This window comes from Trachypithecus francoisi, unplaced genomic scaffold (genome assembly GCF_009764315.1).
Source record: "Trachypithecus francoisi isolate TF-2019V2 unplaced genomic scaffold, Tfra_2.0 Lachesis_group9, whole genome shotgun sequence".
In the NCBI taxonomy this organism is placed as follows: Eukaryota; Metazoa; Chordata; class Mammalia; order Primates; family Cercopithecidae; genus Trachypithecus; species Trachypithecus francoisi.
The window spans coordinates 63,307,801-63,334,335 of record NW_022681474.1 but is presented as its reverse complement, the minus strand read 5'-3'; the positions used below and the strand labels follow the sequence as shown (position 1 = coordinate 63,334,335).

General features: G+C 42.2%; 1 protein-coding gene across 4 annotated transcripts in view; it reads right to left on the bottom strand.

Moving 5' to 3' along the window:
* Positions 1-26,535, bottom strand: part of EPC1 (enhancer of polycomb homolog 1) — a 117,818-nt gene that overhangs the window by 79,379 nt on the left and 11,904 nt on the right. The window contains exon 1 of one of the 4 annotated variants that reach the window (XM_033209547.1): positions 3,893-4,354. The exons of 2 other annotated variants lie outside the window; for them this stretch is intronic. In XM_033209547.1, the coding sequence (XP_033065438.1) occupies positions 3,893-4,045 (153 nt within the window). In that variant the 5' untranslated portion in view covers positions 4,046-4,354. Of the gene's footprint in view, positions 1-3,892; positions 4,355-26,535 lie in introns of those variants that run through there. One more of the 4 variants, XM_033209548.1, reaches the window with a different exon arrangement.

Here is a 26,535-nt window from a genome sequence, read left to right as displayed (position 1 = left end):
ACTTAAATACATTGTATTTTTATCATGTTACTTTTTTATTTTTAATTAAATTATTTTTTCTGAAACAGAGTTTCGCTCTTGTATAGGCTGGAGTGCAGTGGGGTTATCTCAGCTCTCTGCAACTTCCACCTCCCAGGTTCAAGTGATTCTCCTGCCTCAGCCTCCCGAATAGCAGGGATTACAGGAAGCCGCCACCACGGCTGGTTAATTTTTGTATTTTCAGTAGAGACAGGGTTTCACCATGTTGGCCAGGCTGGTCTCGAACTCCTAACCTCAGGTGATCCACCCGTCTTGGCCTCCCAAAGTGCTGGGATTACAGGCATGAGACACAGCATCCCGCCAATCTGTTACTTTCAGACTTAGCAAATTTCGATGCATTACATTCTGCGAATTCACATTTAATCTCTAACATCTTTGATCCAGTCAAATTCTCCAATATATCACAATCTGAAGTTACTTTTTCAGTACTACCACAATAATTAAAAAATAAGAAAGTTCAGTAACATTTTCCACCTCCAAATTATTTTTGGGGGGGTAAGGGCTTCTACTTGTTTCTTAAAAATTAAAAAAGTCTGCCTCGTTAGGTCCGTGTGTTCAGCTCATATCATTAGAACTGGTTAAATGGGAATACACGAATAATACTTATTTTCCCAATGTTAAAAGACATGGATTTCTGTCAAGTATATCCAGAAACAACATAACAATTACTAGGCATATTTCACATGACAATTCTGCAGATTATTTTGATCAATAAAATGCTTTAATGAGATGGTGTATAAAAAAAACTTTCCTCACCTTTCAGGACCAACATAAGACTACACACTTTTTTTTTCTGAGACAGTCAATTCAGGTTCTAGGTTACAGTGACTTAACAAGATAACAAATAACTAATGTGTCAGTTAAAGGCAGAAGTTTGCTTTAACCCTTCCTCTTTATTAGAAGTACAAAATGCTTCCACAAATCGTCAAAAAGTTTCTGTTTTTCTATGGTGAATCCAGAATTCAATTACCTCTATGTTTAGTATACCTTTTCAACATTGCATAACACAGTACTTTCAATATTATGATTTACACAGCCTACCACTAACAGCATGAACCACAGGACTGTACAGCAGCTTGTTTACTGGGTACTTTTTACATTCTTCCATTAGGTTCAGTATCTATTCTTGAGGTCTATGCTTCTCTCCTCATACATAGCTTGGGTTGGATGTGAAGTGAAAAATTCTAAATAGATAACGGAAAAAGGCAATCTGAAGGAAAAAAAAATCCCTGTGTTTCAAAATTAGGGACTCCACATGTCACAAACTACTGATACCCACTGCAGTATAAAATGTCAAAACTGCTTGGGCGCGGTGGCTCATGCCTGTAATCCCAGCACTTTGGGAGGCCGAGGCGGGCGGATCACCTGAGGTCAGCAGTTCAAAACCAGCCTGGCCAACATGGCAAAACCCCGTCTGTATTAAAAATACAAAAATCAGCCTGTAATCCCAGCACTTTGGGAGGCCGAGACGGGCGGATCACGAGGTCAGGAGATCGAGACCATCCTGGCTAACACGGTGAAACCCCGTCTCTACTAAAAAATATAAAAAATTAGCCGGGCGAGGTGGCGGGCGCCTGTAGTCCCAGCTACTCGGGAGGCTGAGGCAGGAGAATGGCGTGAACCCGGGAGGCGGAGCTCGCAGTGAGCTGAGATCCGGCCACAGCACTCTAGCCTGGGCAACAGAGCGAGACTCCGTCTCAAAAAAAAAAAAAAACAAAAATCAGCCGGGCGTGGTAGCAAGCGCCTATAATCCCAGCTACTGGGGAAACTGAGACAGGAGAATCACTTGAACTCCAGAGGCGGAGGGTTGCAGTGAGCCAAGATGGTGCCACCGCACTCCAGCCTGGGCAACAGAGTGAGACTCCGTCTCAGAAAAGAAAAGAAAAAAAAACCAAAATTATTTCAGCGAATAAAATTACCTGTAAAATTTAACAAGCATTGGTATTTCATTGAGCTCAGCTCTGACTTCAGGTTGTAACTCTTGGGACTGTCCAAAGTATTCACAGAAGCAAGACTTAACTAATGTCTAAAGTGTACTGTAGTGCTGTCTTGCTTTAATCAAGGCTTTCCCCTTCCTTGGCTGTAAAACAAGAACTACAAATTAATTTCCAGGGCACGGTAACACCAACACCCCAATACTTGAAAGTATTATCTGTAAAACTTATAAACAGAAATAAAAATAAAACCAAAAGACAAGATTCTGCAGTCACAAGTACTTTAATTTTAAAAACAAATCACTTATTAAAAAATAAACAAATGGCACCATGCTACTCTAAAGTTGATACAAGTAAAATAAATTAAGAGGTAGTGTCTCATAAGACAATGTGCTGAAAGTCAGTGCCCAACTAGACAATCTCAGCTACTACATACACTTGGCTTATCTGTAAAGTTAGATTTAAGACACTACTCTCAAAAGTAACATTCCACTGTCACAGCTATTTTACTTTAAAAGGTTAAACAACCCAAAGAGTTTAAACAGTTTTATTTCCAAAAACATTACAGAGCATAATTTCTACAATAAAAATTCTTACAGTACCAAGAGAAATATTACAGTACAATTTTCCACAACAAAATTGTAGCACACAAATCCACGCGACTCCTGGACTTCCTTGAACTGTCAATACACTGCACCCTGTTTAAATGGCTGTACCTGAAAACCAAGGTATGCAATTCCTTAGGCTTAGAAGTCATCAAGTTATACTGTCAAGGATCTGGGGGAAATGAGAGGAAGATTCTATTATCCCGGTGTCCGAACCCAACTTCCACAAAAAGGTAAAGCCACAGCGATGGTAAAATGTCTATTAGTTGTCAACAGTCATTTACGTGCTGAAACCCACCCAATTTAGACATCTCAATATTAAGATTTCTGTGAATCAAGTCACTTAGTTTTAGTTCGGTTTTGAATAAGAAAGGATCCTCCTTCGAAATTTAGATCTGTAACAGTTACTTAAATTGGGTCTCTTCTCACCCTATGTTGAGATACCAGAAAGCAGGAGAACTTAAATTTATTTTACAAATAGGTAAGGTTACAGGCTTCGGAAGAGAGAGGCACTCCAAACAAATCTGCAAGATATTCGCAAGGATCACAGAAAAAGTCAGGGATAGTGGTTTATTATCCTCCTAACAACTAGCTCTGGGGAGGGATGGATGCAAACGTCCCAGAAAGAGGACACTGAGAGTAAGTCTTATCTTCTAGGAAAGTAAGTCGTCCGGGCAAACACACTGCACCCTCGACATTTCCTTGCAGAGGGGAGAAAAGCCTCATAGAGCCGCAGGCAACATGACATGCCCGTCCGAGGCTCCACGTGGGGGCTGCACTGAGCCCAACAAGCTTCCCAGACCATGGGGCAATCAAATTCCCCGACTGTGCACAGAAACTGCGCTCCCCGCCCGGGCAGCGGCGCGCGGGCCGCAGTGGCCCTAGAGCGCCACCCAGCGGCCCACGGAGAGGCCTGCAGGCGGGTCCTCCACGGCTCCCGGCTCGCCGCACCCCCACCGCCACCCAGCCCGTTCCCCTCTCCGGATGCACAAGGCCCAACCCAAGAACTAAGACACAAAATGGCTGCCGGCAGCTTCGTCACGTGACCCCTTTGTGCCTTTCGGGCCCCCGAACTCCGCGGGACCCGGGTACAAGTGGCCGGGGTCGGCGAGTGGCCTTAGAAGGGGCACCGCCGGGCCGCGGCGACCGGGGGTCGAGGCCGGGGGAGGCGGGGTATAGGCCCGGCCGGCGACTGAGAGTCGGCGGCGAAGAGAAGATGGCGGCCATTTTGTGTGGGTTTGCTGCTCCGCCGCCGCCGCAGGCAGCAGAGGGAGCGGGCCTGACGGTGGGTCGGACAGGGGAGTTAACACGTACCGACTCCTCTTCCTTCTCCATTCCGGTGGGCATCTGCGGCACGGCCCTGTTTATCGAGGCGTATTCGTGCAGGTCGGGCAGATCCTCACAGCGGAAAACCGGCAGCGGCTTCGAGGCGTCTAGCGCCCGCGCCCGAAACGACAGTTTACTCATCTCAGGCGCAGCAGATACCTCTCCGCTCTGGGGAAACGGCCCCGGCCAGCGGGATCATGGAGAACCGGGGGTTCGGTCCCCACTCGCCAACCGCTGCCGGGGACTTGAGGGGCGGAGCGCTGAGCCCGCCGTCCGGGCACTAACACCAGCCGGGAGGGTGGGAGGCTGTGCCGCTCCGCTCCTCTCTCGCTCGCTCTCTTCAATACGCCATGGCCAACATGGCGGACATTAAAACTCCACTGTGCGCTCTTCAGCCAACCCCAGCCATTCCCCACACTGCATCGCGCAGCGGCGCGGGCACGCGGGCGGGGGGGAGGGAGCGCGGGCTCGAGGCCGACGCCGGCACGGAGCGCGCGTCCCGCCAACCCCCGGCACCCGCCGGCCTCGCTTCCCGCGCCTCGCTACTCGGGGTCCCCGCCCTTCGCGGGCCCGGGGGCGCACAGGGCGGACTAGGCGCTCGGACACCGGGCGCCGGCTCTTGGGTCGTGCTCTCCGGCCGCGCATACGCTCACTTTCTCACGCTCGCTCCTTCCTGGCGCCGTTTTCTGAGGGGCGAACAAGGTGCGGGAAAACACCAGCACGCCGGCATTTGGAAAGGCAGCTGGGGAGAGTGGCAGGCGGGGCTCGGCCCGGGGACTGGGGGCTCGGAGGGCTCGGACCTTTGTGGGGTGTCCGCCAGCGGCCGCCCCTGCAGGGCTTCGGAGGGGCGCGCGCGCCGCCGTCTGCCGCGGGGGGCGAACGCACAGCCTAGTTCCCGCGGCGACTTAGGTCTTTACGATAAAAATACAAACTTAATTAGGGGCAGATGCTACTTGGAGTAAACTTTTATCAGCAGTTATTTTTATGTCCTAATGCAACTTTGGATTATAATATTTTGTAGGCACTGCATCAAGTCATTGATCCGTTTCCCACGCATTGGGCTTAATATAAATGATAGTATCCTATTCTACAAAGTAGATTTTTTTAAATCATGCATTTTTATCTACACATACTTACTTTTTAAATAGTAACTGAAGCAAAGGAAATTATTACCCACCACCGTAACATTTAGAAGCAAGATCTACTTCGGAATTTAAAGCCAGTTCTTTATGTCTAGCCCATGATTTTGTACTCAAAGAAACTGCGGCTTCATCATATCCGTGGATTCACACTTTTATCATTTGTCCCCTGAAAAACTTTGTAACACTGAATCATATAAAGACCTGTCGTGCTCCCGCCAAACAAACAAAAAGCTGAATTATTAGATTTAGATGGATATGATAGATTGGTGGCATCGGTTTATATTACACATGAAAATGGGTACCAGAGATTCTCTTTTCGTGTTTTTTTTTTTTTAATAGAGAAAATTGTTGGGGTGGGTTTAATAAATTGGCAGCCAAATTTCAATTCGAGTTTCAATTTGTATCTTGGTGCACAATTTTGTATCTTGTGCACCAAAATACAAAAATGTTTTGTGAGTCTCCTTTTCTCCCTGGGGGCTACATAGTAAAAGTAATCATGCTCCTTAAATACTGGGCTTAATGTGAGCTGTCACTAGTTTAGGGCACACAGGCAAACTGCTAGCCTCCAGGCTGGTTTAGCCAACTGCCTAGGGTAGGGAGAAGACAGGCGGATTGCAGTTCTCCAAAATTATCCTAAAACTCCGATATTAGCAGCTCACTTAAATGAGGCAGAAGGACGTTCACCTGCATTTCCTATACAGAGACTGTGCATTTATTCATTCGATGAGTAATGAGTGTGTGTATTGAGCCCTCATAACCTTCCAAGTCAGCTTGGCACCCACAGGGCTCTTGGAGGAACTTACACAGTGGGGAGAAGGACCCGCGAATGGCAACTGCCACACAGCGAGCTAAGTGTTATGTGAAAGCACAGGCCACTGTGGGAAGGGGCAAGAGTGGCGCCCAACCCAGGGGAGTGGTTCTAATGAAGTGGCAAGGGAAGACTTTTTGGAAGAGAAGATATCTGGGTAAATATGTAGGATAAGTGTGGGTTAACTTTGCAAAAAAAGTAAAAATGAAGGGAAGAAGGGTATTTTAAGACAACAGCAGAGACGTGTCCAAGGCTGAGTCATTAGATAGCAGTCACTTTCTGGGAGCCTCAAGCATTAATGACACCTGTTTAGCCAGGTTTAACAGTTCCGAAAATACTGGCTGAATATTAGTCTAACAGCCTGCTCCAGCCTACAACATTAGGTTCCTGAAAGTCCTAGCAGTAGAATTCTTGATTGAGGAGCCTAAGATTTTAAGAACAAAATAGAGTAAGTCAAGAGTGAACCAAGGAAATGAATTATTTTTACCCTCATAAAAATAATGGTAAACAACAAAGTAACTATTTCCACATCCTGCATTAGTAATAATGGGTGGAGTACAAAAAATTTCTTATTCTTTAGAGAGTCTAAAATCACCCTCCATGGCAAATTCAGAGATAAGCTTACAGATTAAGTTTGCCTTTTGGCAGATAACATTATATGCCTGGTAAGAGACACCTTTTTCTCATCATTCCTTTATCCAGCTCCTCAATAATGTGGATTTCCAACTCTCAGGTCCTTCTGGGTTCCCAAGGACCCAAAGGCTGTAATCCCAAGCCTCTTTTATAAACAAACAAACAAACAAAACCCTTTCTTGAAATTCTTATTTTTTAGAGACAGTGTCTCACTCTATCTCCCAGGCTTGAGTTCAGGGTTGTGATCGTGGCTTACTGCAGATTTGAACTCCTGGGCTCAAGCAATCCTCCTGCCTCAGCCGTCAGTAACTGGGACTACACGTACATGCCACCATAGCCTACTAATTTCTAATATTTTTTCTAAAGACAGGGCCTCCCTCTGTTGCCCAGGCTGCTCCTGAACTCCTGACCTCAAGCAGTCCTCCCACCTCGGCCTCCCAAAATGCTGGGATTACAGGTGTAAGCCACTGCATTCGGACCCATGCCTGTTTTTTATGCAGTTCATTTTTCTTCACCTTAAGGGGCAGGAAGGCAGCAGTAAAGGTTCAGGCTTAGTTTTCCCCAGATTCTTTTATCTATCCAAAAGATTCCTTGAAAAAATGATTAATTCTCTACTTTCACTTTAACAATTCTTTTCTGTTCTCAACTTAAAATTCCTTCTTTTTCTAAGTGTCCCCAACAAAAGTGATGTGAAATTCTCGATGTTGCATAAAATGTATGCTAGGGCAAAGCTGAATACACTAATGGCAGAAGGAAATTCTTGTTTGGGAAGGGATTTGGAGTATTTAAGATAGTTTGATTTCGTGTCACAAATATGTATTGGATAACCAGGTAACACACAGTACTGTCATTGTAGGGGATACAAATAAAACACTGTAAAATGGATACCAGGTTACCCAAGTGGCAAGGCAGTATAATGAAATGTAAGTGGCTACGGGAGTTCAGAAAAGAGAGCAGTAGGTTCCATCTGGGTTGATCAGACAGCATGGAGAAGCAGCATGTGATCTGATTCTGAAGGATGGCTAAGGTTCCAACTGCTCATGGAATGAAATGCTATTATAGAAGAAAGAACATTCATGGGGGAACACAACTGTATGAACAAAAAGGTGAGAGGCAGCAACTGTCAGGTATGATTGAGGATGAGGAGGTTTATTTGGCCGGAGTTCAGTAGGAGACCCCAACAACAATCCCATTAGGAGGTAAAACTAGTAAGAACTTGGGTGGATGGAGTAGGAGTAGAAGGTAAAAGAGACATGAGTTTTCATGGTAATAATCATTACATATAACAGCACGAGAAATGTGATTTCTGTTCCAAATGCAGAATTTCTACTTAACAAAAACTTAGAATATTCCAAAGGCAACTGCTCTGACACTGCATTCAGCGGTAAATAATACATTTGAAATACAGCTCTAAATAGTAGTTTATGTTCAGTATGTATCCAAGTCTTATGATTTCTTCTTTGAAATTGTTTCTAGGATTTACTTCCCGATTTCCATTTCCATTGTCTTAAACATAGCCCCAACTCCATCTAGAAACAGCCTGCCAGTAATCCTTTAGTTATTCAGTCCATCCTTTATTTACTCACTCCCTCAATAAACCTGTTGAAAGCTCCCACTTTATAGGAAACTGTGCTGGTACTCTTCTGTTGGTGGCTAGTGGTAACCAAAAGTGGAAGCAGAGTCAGTGGGTCCCTGGGCCCTCACAATGCATGTCACCAAGTCAGTGTGCCAGAAACTCTACTTCATTCTGTATCCTCCCTTCCCCAAGTCATATCTTTATAACTGCTCTTTGTTTTGCCCATTAGATAAAGCCAAATTTTGGAGTGTTTGGTTGTCAAGACCTCCTATAATTTTGCCCCACTCTGTCCAACATCATTTGTCATTATTGCTTAAGACAAGCTTTTCGCGCTAGCTACCAGTCTCATCACCATCTTCAGAAATCATGGTGGCTCATGCCTGTAATCCCAGCATTTTGGGAGGCCGAGGCAGGTGGATCACCTGAGGTCAGGAGTTCGTGACCAGCCTGGCCAACATGGTGAAACCCTATCTCTACCAAAAATACAAAAAATTAGCCGGCATGGTGGCACATGCCTGTAATCCCAGCTGCTCAGGAGGCTGAGGCAGGAGAATTGCTTGAACCCGGGAGGCAGAGGTTGCAGTGAGCCGAGATTGCTCCATTGCACTCCAGCCTGGGCAGCAAGAGCGAACCTCCATCGTAAAAAAAGAAAAAAAAATCAGCATGTCTTTCCTGCCTCCAGGTTTTTATTCATTCTGTTGATTACTTATTTATTTATTTATTTATTTATTTATTTATTTATTTAATTTTATTTTGAGAGATGGAGTCTTGCTCTGTTGCCCAGGCTGGAGTGCAGTGGTGTGATCTTGGCTCACTGCAACCTCCACCTCCTGGGTTCAAGTTATTCTCCTACCTCAGCTTCACAAGTAGCTGGGATTACAAGTGTGCACCATCACACCTGGCTAATTTTTGTATTTTTTTAGTAGAGACGGGGTTTCGCTATATGTTGGCCAGGCTGGTCTCGAACTCCTGATCTGAAGTGATCCACCTGCCTCATCCTTCCAAAGTGCTGGGATTATAGGCGTGAACCACCGCGCCCAGCCTCATTCATTCTTTTCAGTCTGTCCTCCCTGTCCTGCCTCAGACTGACTGTCTATCGAAATCCTATCTCACAGGAATGTTTTGAACACTAAGTAAAACCATGTAAAGCACTTAGAATCATCCCTGGCCCACAGTGAACCCTCAATAGATATAAGATATTATTATTATCCTTTAAAATCCAACTAAAATATCACCTCCCCCATGAAACATTGACTAGTTAAACTCTCTGGCTCTAATTTCCTAATCTGAAGCATCAGTGAACAGTTAGGTAAATGCAAAATAAGCCTAACCCAATCTTTCTCATCTCTGAGCTCCTATTGTGCTTTCAGTCAACAGGAAGAATAGCTACCATTTATGGAACACCTACTGTGTACCACGCGATGCAGAAATACTTTAAATGCATTATCTCAATTTTCATGACAGTCCTTCAAGCAATAGGTATGTCCCTATTAGGTATTAGGTAGGGTTTAGAGAGCTTGTATGACTGGTTTATGACCACGAAGCTGGTCAGAGGCAGTGCTGAGATTAGAATCCCTAGTATCTGGCCGGAGACAGAGGCTCCCACCTGTAATCTCAGCGCTTTGGGAGGCCGATGTGGATGGATCACCTGAGCTGGGGAGTACAAGACCAGCCTGACCAACACGGAGAAACCCTATCTCTACTAAAACTATAAAATTAGCCAGGCGTGGTGGCGCATGCCTGTAATCCCAGCTACTCCGGAGGCTAAGGCAGAAGAATACCTTGAACCCAGGAGGCGGAGGTTGCAGTGAGCCGAGATCATGCCATTGTACTCCAACCTGGGCAACAAGAGCACAACTCCATCTCAAAAAAAAAAAAAGAAGAAAGAAAGAAAAAGAAAACAAAAATAAATTCCTAGTATCTGATTCCAGAGTGCAGTCCTAGACTGAAGTGAAATGAGGAGAGAACTAGAATTGAAGACAGAATGTTTAAAAGGGTTGGTAATGAAGGAAGAAGAGAGAGGGGTAGCTATTTGAAGTCAAGGGTTTCATTGTTTTTGAAAGTAGGAGACGTGGGCATGTTTGTACACTAAAAGCAAAGAATCATTTAAATGGGTTAATTTTAGGGCTATCTTTCTCTGAGGCAGGCAGGAAGGAAGTGATGCAAAGAGTTAAATTCTCTTTGATGGGACAACAAGATTAAAAATCATAGTACTAGTTTTGGTAGGAGGAATCTGGATTCCGCATTTCTTCAAGCATTCAAAAAATATTTATTGAATGTTTACTAAGAGCTAAGGCAAAACAGTTTGTGTTGGAGAAACAATAATAAACAAGGTATGGTCTCTATATCCTGGCAGGACTAATAATAAAGTGAGGTACTGTATTTGTATTTAATTGGGAAAATGGGAAATAAATGTCTTTAAACCATGTAAATGCACAATGATGTCTACATTAAAAAGTGACATAGTGCAATAATTTGAAGCATTCTGCAAAAGTATGAATACTGAATACATTTTCACTTGAAGCAATCATTTCTAATCATTTCTCTTAACTTCCTGCTTTTTACTTTCATAATAAGCTACTTAAAGAAATGACTGCAAACAATGCTTCCACTATAACATTTGGGTAAACAAACACTGGAAGCCCTTTATGGTATGTTGTTTTTTTCATCTAGGAAGTATTGGAAAGAAAATATTACAGTTGCCTTTCAATATATTTAATAAGGTGTCACAGAAACAATATCTGAACTACTGATTTCCTTACTGAGTAATTTGTGCATGGAGTTCTGTACATAATCTTTAAGAACTATGTTTCACATAAAATAAAATCATTCAGAGGATATTTAGAAACAATATATCTGTATCTTAAGAGAATAAAGGGCAAATTATCAATCTTAGCAAATAGTAGCAGGATGGACTCAAAGTTACTTCAGTTTAACCTTGTCTTCAATATGAAGTTTAACAAAAACAACAAAAAAGAAATGAAAAATGCATGATTCAATACAAAAAATTAGCCAGCCATGGTGGCGGGCGCCTGTAGTCCCAGCTACTCGGGAGGCTGAGGTAGGAGAATGGCGTGAACCCGGGAGGCGGAGCTTGCAGTGAGCCGAGATTGCGCCACTGGCACTCCAGCCTGGGCGGCAGAGCGAGACTCCGTCTCAAAAAAAAAAATAAAGAAAAGAAAAATGCGTGATTCAAACAAATGGGACTATCTGAGAATTGTAGTTGCAGCAGTATTGGGATTTAAAAAAAAATGACCCAATACATTTTAGATTTTCTATGTAATCTAAATAGAATGTCTTTACATATTTATTGTGTAAATCCTAAGGTTTAGGTTTTCTATAACCGTAGGATTTACACAATAAATGTGTAAATGTATTGGGATTTACACATTTATTGTAAATGTGTAATATGTAGATGGCCACACAGCAAAGAGTGGGTGGCAGGCGAGCCAGCAAAGCTTCATCTGTATTTATAGCCACTCCCTAGTGCCCACATTACCACCCAAGCTTCACCTAGCATTATATTCTCATAGGAGCTCAAACCCTATTCTGAACTGCACATTGGGGGATCTAGGTTGCTTGCTCCTTATGAGAATCTAATGCCTGATGATCTGTCACTGCCTCCTATCACTGTCCCCACATAGGACCGTCTAGTTGCAGGAAAACAAGCTCAGGGCTCCCACTGATTCTACATTATGGTGAGTTGTAGAACTGTTTCATTATATATTACAATGTAATAATAATAGAAATAAAGTGCACAATAAATGTAATGCGTTTGAATCATCCCCAAACCACCCCCTCCCCCAGATCCATAGAAAGGTTGTCTCCCATGAAACTAGTCCCTGATGCCAGAAAGGCTGGGGACCAGTGCTGTAAATCATCTGATCTTTTCCTCACTGCGCTGGCAAGCAGTTGAGACCTCTATGACAGCATTTTAAGGAGGATACTACTAGTTGCAGTTGGAGAAGTGGTGGGAGGCATGAATAGGAAACTGTTGAGAAACTGAACTTGAAAAATAATAATTTAGTACTTAGCAGAGGAAGTATACAGTAGTCTCTTCCATGTCTCATCCCAGCGATTAATTTCTCAGAATAAAAGTCTATCTTAGAAAAATGTACAAATTAAACCATATACATTTTAGAAATATTTGGTGGTATTTATCTAAACTAGATTATGTTAAATTACTGTCAACCCATTAAACCCATTGACTGGCACATACTGACAGATTACTATGTGTAGGCCAGGCATTGGTGCAAGGTTGTAAGGGGTAGAAAGACAAAAAAACAAGAGAGAACACGCTACCTTTAGTGCCTTACCTCCCCCCACCTTCTTTTTGAGACAGAGTTGACCACACTAGAGTGCAGTGGCATGATCTTGGCTTCAACCTCTGCCTCCTGGGTTCAAGCCATTCTCCTGCCTCAGCCTCCTGAGTAGCTGAGACTCCAGGCGTGCGCCACCACACCCAGCTAATTTTTGCATTTTTAGTAGAGACAGGGTTTCGCCATGTTGACCAGGCTAGTCTTGAACTCCAGACCTCAGGTGATCTGCCCACTTTGGCCTCCCAAAGTGATGGGATTACAGGTGTGAGCCACTGCATCTGGCCAGTGCCTTACACTTTTGAGTAGATAGACTACTTAAGCATTAGTTTTACTAAGTAACACACAAACAAATCAGTATGGTACAGATGGTCTATGACAGGTGAAGGAATGAAATTTAGAGGAAATAGAAAAATTGTTAATGAAGTAGAAAGGTATGTTGGAAGCTTTAAGTACAATTTATTAGTGGGTGGTAGACAATGACTGTCAGGGAAAAAGGGCTTCGAGAGAGAAAATATCATGAATTGCTTTTGCTTTTATAACACGAGGAAGGAAATCCTTTATTACTGAAACTTGGGGTACATAATGATCTTAACATATAATAAATTAAGATTAGTGAAATAAAATGTTTTATCTTTCACTGTATTTATTCTTCTGCATGACACCTTGAGTAACATTGTTCCAATTGCTTAGGTAAACACTGTGAATCTAGTTCCCCTTCGCTTTCAGAGCAGGGAAGGGAAAGTGAATGACTGGAAGCCCGTGGAGTGGGATTCTCGGTGTGAAGACTCACTCAGGGAGTGAGAGAGGAGCATAGAGAATGGAGCCCTGGGGAATACCAACATCTAAAAGATACCCAGGACAAGAACGGAGGGCGAGGCTGGGAGAAGCCTGGAGACAAGCCAAATGAGGTCAGCATTTCAAGGAAGAGATTGAGGAGAATCAAAAAGAATGAGGAGGTCACAGCAAACCTAATTTCTTTAGGACAGCGTGGGAGGAAAATAGACTGTGAGCTGAGCCATGAACTGGAAGAGTTATAGGCCAAGTGGTGCCTGCGCACATTGATTAAACATTTACCAAAGCCCCCCAAAAAGTGATTTCCCAGTACCCTTCTATAATCATTGTTTAAATACTTGTTCACAAGAATGAGACCACTTTGAAGCCAAAAATCAGTTAAGCTTCAGGACATAGCCAGGGACACAGAGTAGCTATCATTATCAGCACCTCCCAAGTTGGAACAGAGTACATGATGTATCTTCCAGAGTTAAAGTTGTAGAAGCTCAGAAACCAAAGACCTACCTGGCTTTTCTACGTGAGTTACTGACATAGGTAAAAGCCACATCCCAATCTTAATATTTCTTCTGAATTTGGTTTCCCAAACGCGAGACACATAAGTCAAAACGTTAGACAGTTGCATTGCAGCAGCATGCATATTGGAATGAAAGAGTATTTTTTGTTTTAATTGATTTATTTATAATAAGTTTAACACTTTGTGTTTCTGTTTTTTCTGGTCTTTTCTGGTTTTGTTTGTTAGTTTTGTTGTTGTTGTTGTTTTAACACAGGATCTTACTTTGTGGCCTAGGTTGCTGTGCAGTTGTGCTATCACAGCTCACTGCAGCCTCAAACTCCTGGATTCAAGTGATCCTTCTGCCTCAGCCTTCAGTAGCTGGGACTACAGGTGCATGCTACCATGCCTGGATAATTTTTAAATTTTTTTCTAGAGACAGGGTCTTGTTATGTTGGCTGGGCTGATCTTGACCCCCTGGCCTCAAGCACTCCTCCTGCCTCAGCCTTCTAAAGTGAGGGATTATAGGTGTGAGTCACCATGCCTGGTCCCATTTGTTAGTTTTTGTGTTTGCTTTTCATTGGCTGGTTTTACAATATTGAGATAATATAGTTTATTCTGTTTTGTGGCCTTTATTTCTCAATATATATATATTTTTGACAGAGTCTCACTCTGTTGCCCAGGCTGGAGTGCAATGGCATGATCTCCACTCAATGCAACCTCCACCTCCCTGGTTCAAGAGATTCTCCTGCCTCAGCCTCCCGAGTAGCTGGGATTACAAGTGCCTGCCACCATACCCAGTTAATTTTTGTATTTTTAGCAGAGACAAGGGTTCACCATTTTGGCCAGGCTGATCTCAAACTCTTGACCTCAAGTGATCCAGTCGCCTCAGCCTCCCAAAGTGCTGGGATTACAGGCATGAGCCATCACGCCCAGCCTACTTTTCAGTATAATTTGAGAATGCTCCCATCTCATTAAATACTCTTCTAAGACTATTATTTGACAGAGATACTTATCCAGCATCTGTAAAATAACTTACTTAAGAATTACCCTCTTAAAGTATAGAATGCACCGACTTTTCATTGTTAATAAAGAACACATATAATCCGAATAGTACATTTAAAATAAAAAAATGGGTTTAGGATAGGTGTGGTGTCTCACACCTGTAAACCCAGCACTTTTCAAGGCTGAGGCAGGAGAATCACCTGCACCCAGCAGTTTGAGACCAGACTGGGCAACATAATGAGACCACATCTCTACCAAAAATACAAAAATTAGCCAGGGTGTGGTGGTGTACACCTGTAGTCCTAGCTACTTGGGAGACTGAGGTGGGAGGATCACTTGAGCCTAGGAGGTTGAGGCTGTAGTGGGCTGTGATTGCATCACTGCACTCCAATCTGGGCAACAGAGTCAAAAAAAAGGAAAGAAAATAGGTTTAAATTTTCATGGTTTAAGGCACAGAACAAATGTCTGCTGTTCTTTGAATAATGATAGTGACAAGTCTACACGAATGAAGATTAGCTGCTTCACCAGCCATCTGAGTAGATGACAAGCACCTAGTATTTAAATATCAGTATTTCTTCCCAGATATTAGTTTAGCGTTTTCAAAAACTAGGCTCCATAAAATACTGATGTTCTGAAATGAGAGTTATGTAAAGAATTCCACATAAAACTAGTAAGTTAGGGAAATACTACTTATTAAATCTTCCTCTTTAAGATAGGTATAGGCTCACCATGTATAGGCTCAGGGAAGTCCTGCAGAAAAGAAACCCATTTACTGATGCTTAGCACAGTATTTTCCAAAGTTTGTGACCATAGAACCCCTTTCTGTACACTGTTAATTATTACCTTTAGTTCTGTAAGAGCACACTTTAGGAAATTTCATTCTAGGCAATTCAAGGAAATAGAAGTTTTTCCAATCAAGTTATCCATCTAATTACTTAAGTCTGCCAAATAAACTTTGAAAAGGCAGAAAGATCTTATAAGTGTAAAATATTATCTTTATTATTGTCTTAAAATGTTTCATCCTGCTAAAAATTGTATAAGACATTAAAATATAAAACTGGATGAAATTCTGGCAGGTACTAGAATTGAGCAGATTGCTACACTTTGATAGTATATATGGTTTAATAACAAATTAACTAGAAATGTTTAGCTACATTTCTTTCCAAAAATTTCTCTAGTAAAATGAATACACTGAATTTTAACTAAAAGATTTTGACACTAATTTAAGCTATTGAAAGCTGTAATTTCCCCATCCATACAATAGGAATCATAACAGAATCTATTACCTAGGTTGTTGCAAGAATTCAACGAAAGCAGCATAGCATGGGCTTGACACAAAAGTCATGTTTAATAAACATAAGCTATTTTTTGAATAATATTTTTACCCTATTTTTTCAAAGAGATCATTTTACTCTTCTGAGATTTATTTTTCACGTGTACAGTATACAACATAATATTGTGTTGTAAAGGCTTCAAAACTCTTAGCTAAGGAAAGAGAAAAGAAATTCTCATATGAAGCCAAATACCTGAAAGATACCATATAAAATTAATTTATTTAAAAGAGGACATTCACCTTCTGAAATCTTTTTGTTTTGTTTCCATTTAGGAGTTTTGTATCATTCATATGTTTGTATCATTAGTAGCTTTGTATCATCCATGTTTGTATCATTAATTTTCTATAATTCATATGTTTGTATCATTAGTAGTTTTTTTTTTTTTTTGAGACGGAGTCTCGCTCTGTCGCCCGGGCTGGAGTGCAGTGGCCGGTTCTCAGCTCACTGCAAGCTCCGCCTCCCGGGTTTACGCCATTCTCCTGCCTCAGCCTCCCGAGTAGCTGGGACTACAGGCGCCCGCCACCTCGCCTGGCTAGTTTTTTGTATTTTTTAGTAGAGACAGGGTTTCACCGTGTTAGCCAGGATGGTCTCGATCTCCTGACCTCGTGATCCGCCCGTCTCGGCCTCCCAAAGTGCTGGGATTACAGGCTTGAGCCACCGCGCCCGGCCTCATTAGTAGTTTTGTATCATTAGTAATTTTGTATCATTCCTAGGTTTATTTAGTAGTTTTGTATCATTCATATGTTGTATTATTAGTAGTTTTATATCATTTCTATGTATATTTAGTAGTTTTGTATCATGCATATGTCTACAAGGAGCCCTGTTGCCTCTTTTCTTCTCATTGCCAAGTGATTTCATCTGGTAGTTGCACAGTGGCTGCCCAATCTCCAAATCTGGTCAAGCTAGCTCCCCAGGGGGTCAAGGCCTCTTTGCACAGGTTGCTACTGTTTGCCCCAGGGTAAGTGCTGTGTGTGAAAACAGTCCAGTGATAAGTAACAATTTGCATTCAAGGCAGCCACATAGTGTAGTGAGACACAGCAGGATGTTCCAGAAGGAACATGGGCTTCCATATTTGCTGATCTGGATCCAAATCTAGTATTTACCCTTTACCAGCAGTAGGACTTTATAGAAAGGATAAGGATCTCACATGCATGGTCTACAGAATACTTGTTCTCTTTCTGTTAGGGCATTATGAACAATAAATGAGACAATATGGTGAAAAATCTTTGAAAATTCCAAAGTACCATACAAGTTTAAAGAAGAATACCACATAATTTTATTTCAATTTCACCATCGTGGTTGGGAAGGGGATATATTTCCCAAAAGAACACATTAGAACAGAAAATCTAGAACCTGTTCAAATCATGTGATTAATCACAGATTTGATTGCTAGAGTTGGGCCCTTTGAATGTTTCCTTAAAAAGGAAATCTTAGGCAAAACCAAAATTCACCCATTTTATTTTTTAAATTGTCTTTTCTCCACCCCTTCTAATTTAGCTTGCTGTGTTTCTTCACTGTACTCTAAAGAATGTCTAGTACAATGCAAAGTTTAGGAAATCTATGGTATGTTTGCATTATTTTGTGATAAGATATTTACCTGTAATTTTTACTGCTATAACTTTCAATGTGAAGCCTCTTCCTTATCACCACCCCAGAAACATTAAAAAAAAAAATGTTTTTTTCCTGAGTTTTCTCTGCTCACTGATTTCCCCTTTTTAAAAGCAGCAATAAAGGTTGCTAGCACATATATGCAGGAACTTTGGAAAAGAAAAGAAACTTTCTGAGGAATGGAAGCCCCTTTACATTATCAGCTGGCCCAGAGAGGCACTGAAATGGGACAGCAGTCATGTCTCACTTCCTCCTTCAGTTAAATATTTATCTCTTGAAGCCACTTGATGAGAGCTCTAGACTGACACCAAGTAGCCATAAATTAAGCTAGCAATGCCATATACTGGACACCATAACTTATACTCCATAGTTCAACATGTACAGTCAGGCTGGGCATGGTGGTTCACGCCTGTAATCCCTGCAATTTGGGAGGCCAAGGTGGGTGGATCACCTGAGGCCAGAAGTTCGAGAACAGCCTGGCCAACATGGTGAAACTCCATCTCTACTAAAAATATGAAACTTAGCCAGGTGCAGTGGCGAAGGAGAATCACTTGAACCCAGGAGGCGGAGGTTGCAGTGAGCCGAGATCGCGCCACTGCATTCTAGCCTGGGCGACAGAGTGAGAATCCGTCTCAAAAAAAAAAAAAAAGTATAGCCAATCAGTAATCAATGTGGTCTCTGTAACCCAATGAGAATTCCTGTCAAAGAGCCCATTCCTTTTTCCCTTTTGCCTTTAAAAACATGCTTGTAACAAAGGCCAAGGAAGCACTCTCCAGGATGTGCCCTGGGCAGCCATCCTCACTTTGGCTTAAATAAACTCTTAAAATTGTATTTTGTGTCTTAGCTTCTTCCCTTAGGTCGACAGCTTTAGGAAAACAAATTGCTAAGAGATATAGTGTTGTGTAGTGGTTAAAAGGTCTGGCTCTGGAGTCAAACATGATGTGGGTTTGAATCTCAGCTCTACTTTTTTCTAGCTCTGTAAACATGAATGAAATTTATAACTTCTATGAGCTTCAGCTTCCTCTAACGTAGAGATAATTAATGCCTATCTGCAGGCATTGTGTTGGGGATCAGAACATACAACTCCAAAATATGACAGTGGGAGACCGGAATATGCCACCCCCAAAATATATTTCTTTGGCATATTTGAGTTATTCTGAGAAGTTGCAGATACAGTAGTAGTACTGAAAAGCCATCCTTTGTTACAGAATACCCCCCTTTTTCTAAGAAAAATATAAAAAGTTACGATTATAGTTTAGTGTTTTCTCTTCTTTTCTCTTTTGTGCATTTTCCCTGTTCCCCACTTCCTACTTAGTCATTTAGAAATGCAATTATAACCTTTTACCTCCCCATCACCAGACACCCCCTATAGGGCAAGTTCCTCTACGTGCTTCCAAGCTCCAGAGTGGAACTCTCACCCATCAGGAGACTGCTTTGAGAGATAATAGTCAATTTACAGCCCCAAATGTCAGAGGTGTTTGAACCAGAGCAACTCTATCTTGAATAAGGGCTGGGTAAAATGAGGCTGAGACCCACTGGGCTGCATTCCCAGACACTTAAGGCATTCTAAGTCACAGGATGAGATAGGAGGTCGGCACAAGATACAAGTCATAAAGACCTTGTTAATAAAACATGTTGCATTTGAAAACTGTCATGATGCTGGTGGTAGTGTAGTGGAGGTCCCTCTCATCACTATCTTGGTTTTGGTGGGTTTTATCCAACTTCTTTACTGCAACATGTTTTATTGGGAGGCTGAGGCGGGTGGATCACAAGGTCAGGAGATCGAGACCATCCTGGCTAACACGGGGAAACCCCGTCTCTACCAAAAATACAAAAAGTTAGCCGGGCATGGTGGCGGCGCCTATAGTCCCAGCTACTCGGGAGGCTGAGGCAGGAGAATGGCGAGAACCCGGGAGACTGAGCTTGCAGTGAGCCGAGATCATGGCACTGCACCCCAGCCTGGGCGACAGAGCAAGACTCCATCTCAAAAAAAAAATTAAATTAAAAAAAGGAGGTATTAATAATCCACCCCTTGTTTAGAAGATACTTAAGCGCTAACCATAAATATGGGCAACCAGCAGCCTTCGGGGCTGCTCTGTGTGTGGAGTAGCCATTCTTTTATTACTTTACTTTCTAAACTCACTTTCATTTCACTCTGTGGCCTTGCCCTGAATTTTTTCTTGCACGAGATTCAAGAGCCCTCTCTTGGGGTCTGGACTGAGACTCCTTTCTGGTAACAAAAGCATGTGATGTAGTTTAGATATGTGTCCCTGCCAAAATCTCATGTTGAACTGTAATCCCTAATGTTGGAGATGAGGTCGGATGGGAGCTGCTTGGATCATGGAGGTGGATTTCTCATGAATGATTTAGCACCATCCTCTTGGTGCTGTTCTCGTGACAGTGAGTGAGTTTTCATGAGATCTGGTTGTTTAAAAGCACAGTAGCACCTCCCCGCTTGCTCTCTCTCTTGCTCCTGCTCTGGCTATGACAGTCTCATTCCCCTTTACCTTCCACCATGACTGTAAGTTTCCTAAGGCCTCCCCAGAAGCCGAGCAGATGCCAGGACCATGCCTCCCATAAAGCCTACTGAAGCATGAGCCAATTAAATCTCTTTTCTTTATAAATTACCCAGTCTCAGCTATTTATGGCAATGCAAGAGCAAACTAACACAGTATGCCTGCTACAAAACTCTCTCCCACCTGGATAATTTTTGGGCCATGAAGATGCCAACTCAACTGCCTGGTAGGTAAGGCACCAAACTAGCACATGGATACCCCACCTGCTTGCTTCCTCCACTGTGTGCCATTCATGTTAGGCCCCCTTTTAAAAGTGTCTGCTTTCTGCTCCAGAAGTGAAGCAGTACCCTTAAGGCAGGAAGCCTGTACTTCTTCCCCTAAGCTAGCTTTGGAAGAAAAAGTCACCTTCTTTATACCACACCTCCTTATTAAGTGAACTCTGCAAGTAGCCAGCTACTGAACCTGTATTTCTGCTATACTTTTGTAAAAGAAATTTGCATCTGTAAAGGAAATCTATATTAGTAAAAGTATCCGTAACAGGAAAAGGGCTGTTCCAGACAACTTTTTATTACCTAAGAGACCATTTTATACGCATAACAGGACAATCTTTATTCACCATACGATTTCTCCCCTCACCCTCCCATTATTTGTGTGCTCCCCACCGCCCACCACCATCAAAAGCCCCCAGCTCCTATTCTTTTCTGTAGCTAAGGATGCTATACAAGCTTCCATCATCTGATTCTTCTTTGAGTCTCATATTTTGTGGGATGTATGTGCATAATTAAATATGGTTTTTCTCGTTAGTCTGTCTTGTGTCAATTTATTCATAGCCCAGCCAAAAAACCTGGAAGTCATATTTTTTTTGCTCCTCTACAGTTGTTTGGAATCAATAAATCATTCATGTAACCAAATTCTGTGAGTTTTTACTTTAGGATGGGTATTTTACAAGCACTATCTTTTAATGGCTACAATCTTTGTTTGTTTGTTTTTTGAGACAGAGTCACTTTTGTTGCCCAGGCTAGAGTACAATGGCACAATCTTGGCTTATCGCAAACTCTGCCTCCCAGGTTCAAGCAATGCTCCTGCCTCAGTCTTCTGAGTAGCTAGGATTACAGGCATGTACCACCTCGCCTGGCTAATTTTGTATTTTTAATAGAGATGAGGTTTCTGACTGTTGGTCAGGCTGGTCTTGAACTCCTGACCTCGGGTGATCTGCCTGCCTCGGCCTCCCAAAGTGCTAAGACTACAGGCGTGAGCCACTGAGCCTGGCCACAAAATCTTATAAGATAGCTTCAGCACCAGTCATTATAATAAGATTTCAGTAAGTATTAGACATTGCCATTATTATTATTATTTCACAAAAAAGCTGAGCGTTTTTCTTTCTCCTCCTCCTCCTCCTCTTCTTCTCCTTCTTCTTCTTTTTTGAGGCAGGGTTTTGCTCTATCACCTGAAATGCATTTTCCCCTTCCTTCCTTCCTTCCTTCCTTCCTTCCTTCCTTCCTTCCTTCCTTCTTTCTTTTTCTTTTCTTTTCTTTTTTTTTTGTGACAGGGTCTGGCTCTATTGCCCAGGCTGGAGTGCAGTGGTGCAATCTCAGCTCACTGCAACCTCTACCTCCCAGACTCAAGCCAACCTCCCACCTTGGCTTCTCAAATAGCTGGGACTGCAGGTGCATGCCACCACACCCTGCTAGATTTTTGTATTTTTAGTAGAGACGAGTTTTCACCATGTTACCCAGGCTGGTCTCTAACTCTGGACTCAAGCAATCCACCCATCTTGGCCTCCCAAGGTGCTGGGATTACAGGTGTGAGCCACCATGCCCAGTCTTGCATTTTTCTCCTCCTTCCTTCCTTCCTTCCTTCCTTCCTTCCTTCTTTCCTTCCTTCCTTTCTCCCTCCCTCCCTCCCTCCCTCCTTCTCTCTCTGTCCCTCTCTCTCTCTCCCTTTCTTTCTTTTCTTCTGTTTTCTGAGACAGGGTTTCACTCTGTCACCTGGGCTAGAGTGCAGTGGCACAATCTCGGCTCACTGTAACCTTGATCTCCTAGGCTCAGGCAATCGTCCCATTCAGCCTCCCGAGTACCTGGGACTATAGGCATGTGCCACCACACCTGGCTAATTTTTGTATTTTTTGCAGAGAAAATTTTGTATTTTCACCATGTTGCCCAGGCTGGTCTCGAACTCCTGAGCTCAAAAGGGATCTGCCTGCCTTGACCTCCCAAAGTGCTGGGACCATAAGCTTGAGCTACCATGCCCAGCCCATTTTTTCTTGAAGAAAGAGTAAGGAACAATTTTCAGTGTAGGGTAGAAAGTCAGTTGCCCCTGAGTATTCTGAGCCAGGTTCTAGTTACCTTCATTTTAACATAAATGCTAAGCTGGGTTTATACTAGCTGTCAGTCATTCTTTCCCTTGAACAAAAATACTAAAAACCTAGACCTTTAAGGGAAAGAAATGCTATTCTGAATTTTAAAAAAAGTGTTCCTTCTTAAATAAATTATCAAACCTTATCCTTTCTCTTTCAATTCACAAAAATACTAGTGTGCACACACATGTACATATAAGCTTCTTTACACCAGGCTTGTAGGGGACACTATTGTGTGTATTTCCAATATATAGTTTCCCTTCTTCTGTCTTAACAGAACTCTTTTTGCCTTTGTTTTCTTGAGTTGTTCCAATAACTGTGCTTTTTCAAATAGCTAAACTTGCACAATCTACTTGAAAAGCAACAGCTCTTCAGCATGAATTTTGAACTATCCTCTGTATAATGGTCTTTCTTAAAATATTCTCTTTTTCTTAATTCTCAGTGGGAATAAAAAACAAAACCATTTTATGTACAGAGAAAAAGTCTCATTTTATAATAGTATTGTGTCCATTATGTTTTTTTTTTTTTTCTTTTTTTTTTTGAGATGGAGTTTCACTCTTGTCACCCAGGCTGGAGTGCAATGGTGCAATCTCAGCTCACTGCAACCTGTGTCTCCCGGGTTCAAGCGATTCTCTTAGCCTCCTGAGTGGCTAGGATTACAGGTGCCCACCAGCACACCCAGCTAATTTTTATATTTTTAGTAGAGATGGGGTTTTGCCATGTTGGCCAGGCCGGTCTCAAACTCTTGTCCTTAGGCGATCCGCCTGCCTCAGCCTCCCAAAGTTCTGGGTTTACAGGCATGAGCAACTGTGCCCGTCCCCATCACGTCGGTTACTAAGGGTATTTCTAAAAAGCAAAGTTTTTTTAAGCCATGTGACATTTTTATAATTAGAGTCATCAATGAATTAAAAATTAATCCATGCTAGGTTACCTTAACTGTATTACGTAGTTATCTGCAAGCTTTTATTTTAAAAAAAATGTAAGTTTCAATCCTGGCTCTGCCACCACCTAGTTGAATGATCTTGATGTTAATCTCCCTGGGCTTCTATCTCCTCAGCTTTGAAAAGACTCGACCCTTCCCACCTCTTTCAACTCTCAAATTGTATTGTTATTTTTAACTTTTTTTTTTGTAGTTTGTAGAAAATAGGGAATACATGAAATTTTTTAAATGTAAAAAGCTAAGAGGAGATAATTTACTTTGAGACATGTGATTTCTAAAGAAACTATGCCTTTAGTATTTTCTAACTATATATTTATCAAGCTCATCCAACCTGCAACCTTCCAACTTGTGGCCTGTGGGACACACGCAGCCCAGGACAGCTTTGAATGCAGCCCAGCACAAATTCATAAACTTTCTTAACATATTATGAGAATGTTTTTGCGATTTTCAAAAAATAGCTCATCAGCTAGCGTTTGTATATTTTATGGCCCAAGACAATTCTGCTTCTTCCAATGTGGCCCAGGGTAGCCAAAAGAGTGGATACCCCCGGTTTACATAGTAAAAAAAAAAAAGCACTTAGGAGGAGTAAAAGAGAAAAAGTTGGCCGGGCCCGGTGGCTCAAGCCTGTAATCCCAGCACTTTGGGAGGCCGAGGCGGGCGGATCACAAGGTCAGGAGATCGAGACCATCCTGGCTAATACGGTGAAACCCCGTCTCTACTAAAAAGTACAAAAAACTAGCCGGGCGAGGTGGCGGGCACCTGTAGTCCCAGCTATTCGGGAGGCTGAGGCAGGAGAATGGCGTGAACCAGTGAGCTGAGATCCGGCCACTGCACTCCAGCTTGGGCGACAGAGCGAGACTCCGTCTCAAAACAAAAACAAAAACAAAAACAAAAAAAAAAAAAGAGAAAAAGTTCTGGAAGATATGCCCTAGGGAACATAATTTCAATCACTGAGTCAGAGAGGTTATGGCCTATTAGTAATTGGTGACACTTGACGCTTAAACAAAATGTTCTTATAGGATGGTTAGTGGAAATAGCTCTGCCTTAAGTGTGGTCAAATGCGATTTCAGGAATCAGTGTTATTTATAAATACGTTACTAAAATTAGATACCAAGGATTCAGAATTGATATGAAAAGATGCAAACTTTAGAATAAAGGCTAAAGCAGATAAAAATAACCTTCTAGTAATAAAAGATCTGCAATTAGTCTAATAGTTTCACTAGAAAGTGAGGAGAATTTCTATGTAATAAAATAATTAACACAGTCTTATTTAGGCACTGAGAAAAATACCAACAACAACAAGAACAATAACAGTCACACTTTAACCAGTTTAACGATTTGAAACATATGACGGAAGTATGAAGAGTACATTTAGGCGGGGGACAGTGGTTCATGCATGTAATCCTAGCACTTTGGGAGGCTGAGGCAGGTGAATCATTTGAGGTCAGGAGTTCCACACCAGCCTGGCCAACATGGTGAAACCCTGTCTCTACTGGAAAAAAAAAAAAAAAAAAAAAAAAAAAAGGAACTGGCTAGGCATGGTGGTGTACACCTGTAATTCCAGCTAGTTGAGGGCTGAGGCAGAAGAATCACTTGAACCCGGGAGGCAGAGGTTGCACTGAGCCGAGATCATGCCACTGCACCACTCCAGCCCAGGCAACAGAGGGAGACTCTGTCTCAAAAAAAAAAAAAAAAAAAAAAAGGGACGGGTGTCCTGGCTCACACCTGTAATCCCAGCACTTTGGGGGTACGAGATAGGTAGATCACCTGAGGTCAGGAGTTCAAGACCAGCCCGACCAACATGGTGAAACCCTGTCTCTATTAAAAATACACAATTAGCATGGCGTGGTGGCGCATGCCTGTAATCTCAGCTACTTGGGAGGCTGAGGCAGGAGAATCGCTTGAACCCAGGAAGAGGAGGTTGCAGTGAGCTGAGACCACGCCACAGCACTCCAGCCTGGGCAACAAGAGCGAAACTCAGCCTAAAAACAACAACAACAAGAGTACTTTTAAATCTACATTACAAAACATGTTTATGTTTCGTATGATGCTTTAATAAGTTTTTCCTAACCTTGTTTTGTTTATTGGGCCCCACCTCTGTGCAAAAACATTGTACTATATGCCAGGGGAAATATAAAAGAAAATGTTGTTCTTGCCCTTAGCGAACTTACTTCTTATAAACACAAGCAGGCACACCCTGCTTGTAAACTCTGGTTTGAAAGGTAACATTTTAAATAATTTGATATCTTTATATGCCCAGATTTACAAATGATTACAATGAAAAATATAGGTAGTTTTTCATGAAGTTACTTTATAGAGTAATTTATTTTCAATTATGATATTGAAGAATAAAGTTTCATGTTAACCAGCTTAATCCCCAAATGTATTCATTGTTTCAGATTTTCCTTATTAAAACTGGAAATCAGTATTCAATAATCATAAGAATAATCTGCCATCAATTTATTTGGTCATTTAAAGTGATAAATATGAGGTATTATATCAATACATGCAAAGAAGTATATGTAAAAAAGCAAAATAAGAGAACAAAAGCAGCACACAATGTGCAACCCACACAGTGATCACAACCTTCAAACGTGTGACAGACATTGAAAGAATCATGAAGGAACACAGACAGAGAGATTTCTCCTTAAGTGTGAAGGTATGAAGCAGTGTGCTACCATCTTCCTCACAAATTGGAGAGAGAAATTTCAAGTGAGTATAATGCAGCCTTTGCCATGGCAAATTCCAGAGCTAAAAAAAATCTACTTGGAACTTTCCAGTTTTCCACTCTTAATATCACTAACCATCCAAACTATGTATGTATGTATGTATGTATGTATGTATGTATGTATTTTTAATTTTTTGAGAAAGAGTCTTGCTCCGTTGCCCAGGCTTGAGTGCAGCAGCACGATCATGGCTCACTGCAACCTCCGGCTCCTGGGTTCAAGCAATTCTCCTGCCTCAGCCTCCTGAATAGCTGGGATTACAGGCGCTAGCCACCACAGCTGGCTAAATTTTGTATTTTTAGTAGAGGTTTCACCATGTTGGCCAGGCTGGTCTCAAACTCCTGACCTCAAGTGATCTGCCTGCTTCGGCCTCCCAAAGTGCTGGG